We start from the raw sequence: 7,885 nt of genomic DNA on the forward strand, positions 1-7,885 counted from the left end.
CCATTAGACTTCTTTCTGTGAGGTCACATCAAACAGTAGGTGTATGCGACCCCTCCACCAACATTGCAACAACTGCATGTAAACCAATTAAATTTTATTAGGTAAAAAGATTAAAATAGCACAGATCTACAAGAGGTCTTCAAAAACAGAACCCCTCAAAGGGTAGATATTATATTATATTATATTGGGAACACCAAGTCAACCAACTCCCATTTAATGTAAATAATAATAATAATCTTGGGACATATTGGGACCTATGCAGTTATAAATAATCAAAGTAATTTACAAAGACTAATAAAAGCTCAGCACAAGTGTGATAAAAAATATCAATGAATTTCAACTAAGCAAAAAAAAAAAAGTCCCATAATAGCCCACAGTATACCTACAAGGGAGTCAGTAGATTGTAACAATGGCGTCCCCAACATCCAACGCACGTTTCACACTTGTAGTGCTTCTTCCAGGAGTCCTGGAAGTTGACGTTTATTGATATTTTCATTGATATTTTTTTAACACACTTGTGCTGAGATTCTATTAGTCTTTCTGAATTACTTTCATTATTTATAACTGCATAGGTCCCATTATGTCCCAAGATTATTATTGTTATTTACATTAAATGGGGAGTTGGTTGACTTGGTGTTTGTAATATAATATAATACCTACCCTTTGAGGGGGTTCTGTTTTTGGAGACATCTTGTATATGTGTGCTATTTTAATCTCTTTACCTAATAAAATGTAATTGGTTTATATGTAGTTGCATATGGTGTTTGATCTTCTATCTATTGCTGCACTCCTGAGTTATTAGCATTTTTCGTTCATATGAAAATTATGTATTAAGTGCTCTGGGCGTCTCTGTCCCCTGAGGCGGTTTCCTCCCCAGCACCAGCTACTTTAGCTTGACTGATACACCACTGACTGATTTTTGCGTGAGCTATCAAGCTTAAAAAACTGGTACAAGGGGGAAAAAAACTGAGGAATCAGTAGCTGCTTCTGTGCTCTGTCATGTCTAGAGCACTTAAAGCCTCATTTTCATCACATTCTGTGTAAGAATGAATATGCTAATTATTCAGAGAATGCAACAACAGATAGAGGATATAAAGGTGTTGATGGAGTTATATTTAAAAAAAACGGCTTGTCCATTGATGTGAATCTGAAAGTGACCTTGATTTTATGGACAGATGTAAATTCTATAAAAAAGATAAAGTTGTATCACAGTGGCTTCCACTACAGTTTCCACAGGAATTTCTTGGAGCTTTTCAAGATACACGAATAGACAATCGACTGGAAGAACAGTCTCCACTTCTGACGTCTATGTTTAATTACTGTATTTTTCTGATTATAAGATGCACCCCAAATTTAGAGAAAAAAAAAAAGTTTAAAGGGTCCATCTTCCAATTCTGTGGTGTCTTACTGCGGGTGGAGGAGGGGGGTCACAAGAGGCAGAGGCGGTGGTGGAGTAGAGCGATGCTGCAGGCATCCCAGATGCTCGCTGAGGAAACAGTGAGACAGGCAACTTCCAGAAACTGTCGGCGGTGCGGGATTCAAAGAAATGGTGCCCGATGTCGGCTCGTACGCAAATGGAGCTTCCTGCTCAAGATCTCATCTCCGTACACGCCACCTCTAGGTTTCATTTTCCTTAAGTCCGTTGATGGGAGATCAATGGGCCGGAGGCGGCACATGTGCAGATGGGATCAAGAGCCAAGAGCTGCATCTGCGCACACACAAACTTCGGGTGCAATTATATGAAGTCCGCACCACCGCTATTTTCAGGATGGCACCCGCAGCCCGAAGCCCCAGCACAGTACAGTGCCTGCAGCATTGCTCCTGCTACCCCTCTCCACCATCCCCGGTAAACAACATTCGGATTATAAGACGCACCCTTCATTTTCCTTCCACATTTTTGGGAGGAAAATTGTGTCTTATGATCCGAAAAAGACGGTACATACTTTTAGCCTTCAGGAAATAATTCTGGGCCATTGTTTTTTTGTAATCTAAGGTTTTATCATTTCTCTACTAAAGGGGATGTCCAGTCTCAGAAGAAAAGTCTGCAGTCTCTATATGTGACTGTAGAATCCAGACAGTGTGACATGTGCACTCCATCACGACTCCCCTGTGGGTGGACAGTCATGTCATGACATTTCTAAGATAAGTGACAGAAAAAGAAAAGAAGGCAATGAATGTATGCTGTCGTATGACTGCAGTTGACTGGGATATCTTACCCATTGTGCGTTACCAGACACTGGCGGAGCCCAAGCTTGCGGAAAATGTCAACCACAATCTCCATTGGAGTCTGGTCTGTGATAGTGAAAGGACTGAGGTCCATAATACTGCGGAGTTTTAAGCTCGGCGGTGCTGTAGGCGGCTGTGGTGGAGTGTGTTCTGTGAAGGAGATCCGGGATGAGCTCACTATGCCATCTTGTTTCTTCCTGGCACTTTCTAAAATAGGAAACACAAGAGAAATATGATAAAAACACAGCAACGTCATTGGAGAAGAAGAATCAAAACTTTCCAGATACGGGCTTGACGCCATGCAGAAAGAAACCCGGTGTGTAATCAAAATAGAAGAAAATAATAAAAATTGATTTTTTTTTCAAGTTTTATTGATTAAAGCCCCCATACACATTGGATGGTCATCAGCTATCTTGTATCTTGCATACACAAGAGAGCTACCGTGTTTCCCCAAAAATAAGCCCTACCCCAAAAAAAGGCCCTAGCAGAAATTTTTGGCCTTTTCAGAATAAGGCTGAAATATAAATCTCACCGGACATTCAGTGGGTCACAGCACCCGAATATACACAGTGTAGGCCAAACCAGTTGCTAGTGGCAGATGCGGCCAACATTATTGCCATGTGTATGGGAGAGGGGATTATTCATGGTTTTCATTTTTATTTAATTCATTAATAGTACACATTAAAATATTGACTTTGTAATATAACGTATCAGAGAAATCTGCTTCTTTCTACTTCTGGACTGATCTTTCATTCTCAATTTATGGATAACCTTTCTATTCAGTAAAAACAGATTTTTCTATTACTAAGATAGGGGATGACAATTGGTGCCCATAATATTCTATGAAGAGGAGGAGGAGCTAAAGGCAGACAGATATTCTGCTGCAAGTTCTCCTGAAACAACAATAACAGTTCTACATAGAACTTTATGAGCACCAACTGTTTTCTCTCAGGGATGGGAATGTCTGTAGTCAGTGAATGATTAGATTTTGGTACGCGCCATAAAATCGGTTTCTCGTAGTCTTCATTTGGGGACATCAGGCCTCCTCAGTTTAAAGAGAAAGCAGTACGAGAATCAAAAGAATTAGAGCATGATAAAAAGATAATCCTATTACACTCAGAAAAAAACAAAGTAAATGCCAGCCCAACTGGGCAACCAAGGGTGGGAGCTGTGTCCCCCAATGAAGACTTTGAGAAATAGATTTTACGTTGAGTACCAAAATCTACTTTCCTTGTTTGTCTCATGGGGGAACATAGAACCATGGGACCTCCTAAAGGTGTCCCTGGGGTGGGGAATGATAACCTAATATACTGTTACCATAGAAGTTTCCCACTTCTGCCGAAGCTGCTGCCTGGGCAGCTGTCATCTGCAGCATCTTTCCGCCAAGACTTGCGTCTGCAGACACGAGGGGGTGCAGACCCTATAAAGCTTAGAAAGGTATGCCCCTACAACCCAGGAGTTGCTGTACACAGTTGCATAACTAAAGCCTTGTGACGAATGGCCCAGGAAGTTCTGACAGCTCAACCAGTGTTCCCTAATCCTGAATGGAGGACCATTGAAACCTGCCCTATAAGGCTTACTAATGACTAAAATAATCAATGAGCAATGGTGTCCCTAGAGGCGACCAGACACCTGTAGAGCATAGCAGGATGAGCCACATAATATCTGAACACAGCTGTGAGAGACCGGTAAAGCTGCATAGCTCTGGCTACGTCAGACTATACGAGAGGCTCTCAGGGAGAAGAGAGTACCTGAAGGGAGGAGAGAAAAAGGCAGAGAACTCCACTAAGGCGAAAGGTGGGAGCCGGACACCAGAACCTATTGTACTGGAGAAGAAGAGAGGGAAAATTACTAAATAGCCAAACTGGAGAGTACTCTCTGTCCCCACAAAAAGGTGAAGACTGAAGTGCGGCAAGACCCTACAGAGGTCTCCCACAACCCAAGAAATAATATATTGCCAGCGAGTCTTCCAAGTCCGAACAGGAAGTCCTGACCTCAGGACTAAAATTCTGCTGGGCGCCAGAATAGCCAGAAAAGGAACCTGGCTCTTGGGAGCCTACCCTAGTTCAACTAGACATGTAAAAAAATAAATAAAAGGAAGGAAATTGCCATAGGAGCGTTGCCCATAGGTTCCCACCTAAGAAAAATGTGCTAAATTAAATAGCAGAAAAGTAACCTTTAAGGCCCCAGCTCACTAATCCTAGTCAAACCGAATACGAAAGGCCAAGAGCCTTCTGAACTACAGACCTGCTGGCAAACTAAATGAACATAAAATCGTCTAGTAGAGGACGACCCTGGGAGATGTCTGACTGGATACTATGGATGGTGCCTGGGAGTATCTGCCCAACGAGCAGGAGTTCTGGACTCACACTACAGAATACTTAGCTAACCCGGTACTCAAAATATCCAAGAAGGGAAAGGAGAATGCTCTCTTAATAAGGAAACACCAAAGTTTCCTCTGGAATGTGGAAGAGCCAAAATTGTGCCCTGACCCATCCCCTACTGAGGGAAGGCAGAGGCTTGGATCTCCATACGTCTTGGATGTCAATCAATTATATATATTGATTTACCGTATTTTCGGATAATAAGATGCACCAGACAATAAGACGCACCCTGGTTTTAGAGGAGGAAAATGGGAAAGAAGGGAATTTTGTTTACTTACCGTAAATTCCTTTTCTTCTAGCTCCTATTGGGAGACCCAGACAATTGGGTGTATAGCTTCTGCCTCCGGAGGCCACACAAAGTATTACACTTTAAAAAGTGTAACCCCTCCCCTCTGCCTATACACCCTCCCGTGCATCACGGGCTCCTCAGTTTTGGTGCAAAAGCAGGAAGGAGGAAACTTATAAATTGGTCTAAGGTAAATTCAATCCGAAGGATGTTCGGAGAACTGAAAACCATGAACCAAAAGAAACGATTCAACATGAACAACATGTGTACACAGAAGAACAAACAGCCCGAAGGGAACAGGGGCGGGTGCTGGGTCTCCCAATAGGAGCTAGAAGAAAAGGAATTTACGGTAAGTAAACAAAATTCCCTTCTTCGTCGCTCCATTGGGAGACCCAGACAATTGGGACGTCCAAAAGCAGTCCCTGGGTGGGTAAAAGAATACCTCAGTAAAAAGAGCCGAAACGGCCCCCTCTTACAGGTGGGCAACCGCCGCCTGAAGGACTCGCCTACCTAGACTGGCGTCTGCCGAAGCATAGGTATGCACCTGATAGTGTTTCGTGAAAGTGTGCAGACTAGACCAGGTAGCTGCCTGACACACCTGCTGAGCCGTAGCCCGGTGCCGCAATGCCCAGGACGCACCCACGGCTCTGGTAGAATGGGCTTTCAGCCCCAAAGGAAGCGGAAGCCCAGAAGAACGGTAGGCTTCAAGAATCGGTTCCTTGATCCACCGAGCCAAGGTTGACTTGGAAGCCTGCGAACCCTTACGCTGGCCAGCGACAAGGACAAAGAGCGCATCAGAACGGCGCAGGGGCGCCGTGCGACACACGTAGAACCGGAGTGCTCTCACCAGATCTAATGAGTGCAAATCCTTTTCACATTGGTGAACTGGATTAGGGCAAAATGAAGGTAAGGAGATATCCTGATTGAGATGAAAAGGAGATACCACCTTAGGGAGAAATTCCGGAACAGGACGCAGAACCACCTTATCCTGGTGAAAAACCAGGAAGGGGGCTTTGCATGACAGCGCTGCCAGCTCCGACACTCTACGGAGCGATGTAACTGCCACTAGAAATGCCACCTTCTGCGAAAGACGTGATAAAGAGACATCCCGCAGCGTCTCGAAAGGTGGTTTCTGAAGAGCCGTTAGCACCCTGTTAAGGTCCCAGGGTTCCAGCGGACGCTTGTAAGGTGGGACTATGTGGCAAACTCCCTGCAGGAACGTGCGGACCTGCGGAAGCCTGGCTAGACGCTTTTGAAAAAATACGGATAGAGAAGATACTTGTCCCTTGAGAGAGCCGAGAGACAAACCCTTGTCCATTCCAGATTGAAGGAATGAAAGAAAAGTGGGTAAGGCAAAAGGCCAGGGAGCAAAACCATTTTCAGAGCACCAGGATAAGAAGATCCTCCAAGACCTGTGATAGATCTTGGCGGACGTTGGTTTCCTGGCCTGTCTCATGGTGGCAATGACATCTTGAGATAACCCTGAGGACGCTAGGAGCCAGGACTCAATGGCCACACAGTGAGGTTGAGGGCCACAGAATTCAGATGGAAAAACGGCCCTTGTGACAGCAAGTCTGGGCGGTCTGGGAGAGCCCACTGTTGACCCACCGTGAGATGCCACAGATCCGGGTACCACGACCGCCTCGGACAATCTGGAGCGACGAGAATGGCGCGACGACAGTCGGACCTGATTTTGCGCAGCACTCTGGGCAGCATCGCCAGAGGAGGAAATACATAAGGCAGTTGAAACTGCGACCAATCCTGAACTAATGCGTCCGCCGCCAGAGCTCTGTGATCTTGAGACCGTGCCATGAATGCCGGGACTTTGTTGTTGTGCCGTGACGCCATGAGATCGACGTCCGGCGTTCCCCAGCGGCGACAGATCTCTCAAAACACGTCTGGGTGAAGAGACCATTCCCCCGCATCCATGCCCTGACGACTGAGAAAGTCTGCTTCCCAGTTTTCTACGCCCGGGATGTGAACTGCGGAGATGGTGGAGGCTGTGGCCTCCGCCCACAGCAGAATCCGCCGGACTTCCTGGAAGGCTTGACGGCTGCGCGCGCCGCCCTGGTGGTTGATGTACCCGACCGCCGTGGCGTTGTCCGACTGTATGCAGATCTGCCTGCCCTCAAGCCACCGATGGAACGCCTTTAGGGCTAGATACACTGCCCTTATCTCCAGAACATTGATCTGAAGGGAGGACTCTGTCGGAGTCCAGGTTCCCTGAGCCTTGTGGTGGAGAAAAACCGCTCCCCACCCTGACAGACTCGCGTCCGTCGTGACTACAGCCCAGGATGGGGGCAGGAAGGATTTTCCCTGCGACAGAGAAGTGGGAAGAAGCCACCACTGAAGAGAGGTTTTGGCTGCAAGGGAAAGAGAGACGTTCCTGTCGAGGGACGTCGACCTCCTGTCCCATTTGCGGAGAATGTCCCATTGGAGTGGGCGCAGATGAAACTGCGCGAAGGGGACTGCCTCCATTGCTGCCACCATCTTCCCCAGGAAGTGCATGAGGCGCCTCAAGGGGTGTGACTGGCCCCGAAGAAGAGATTGCACCCCTGTCTGCAGCGAAAGCTGTTTGTCCAGTGGTAGCTTGACTATCGCTGAGAGAGTATGAAACTCCATCCCGAGGTAAGTCAGTGATTGGGTCGGTGTCAACTTGGACTTTGGGAAGTTGATGATCCACCCGAACCGCTGGAGAGTCTCCAGAGCGACGGTCAGGCTGTGTTGACACGCCACCCGGGAGGGTGCCCTGACTAGGAGATCGTCTAAGTAAGGGATCACCGAGTGGCCCTGAGAAAGTGTAGGACCGCCATAACGGAAGCCATGACCTTGGTGAAGACCCGTGGGGCTGTCGCCAGGCCGAAAGGCAGTGCCACGAACTGAAGGTGTTCGTCCCCAATGGCGAAACGCAGGAAGCGTTGATGCTCGGGTGCGATCGGCACATGGAGATAAGCATCCTTGATGTCGATTGATGCTAGGAAGTCTCCTT

The 7,885-nt window shown here is 46.7% G+C and overlaps 1 protein-coding gene across 1 annotated transcript in view; it reads right to left on the reverse strand.

Moving 5' to 3' along the window:
* Nucleotides 1-7,885, reverse strand: part of CLCN5 (chloride voltage-gated channel 5) — a 116,720-nt gene that overhangs the window by 1,454 nt on the left and 107,381 nt on the right. The window contains exon 13 of the mRNA XM_075324039.1: nucleotides 2,217-2,433. Within this exon, the coding sequence (XP_075180154.1) occupies nucleotides 2,217-2,433 (217 nt within the window). The remainder of the gene's footprint in view (nucleotides 1-2,216; nucleotides 2,434-7,885) is intronic.

This window comes from Anomaloglossus baeobatrachus, chromosome 9 (assembly GCF_048569485.1).
Source record: "Anomaloglossus baeobatrachus isolate aAnoBae1 chromosome 9, aAnoBae1.hap1, whole genome shotgun sequence".
NCBI lineage: Eukaryota > Metazoa > Chordata > Amphibia > Anura > Aromobatidae > Anomaloglossus > Anomaloglossus baeobatrachus.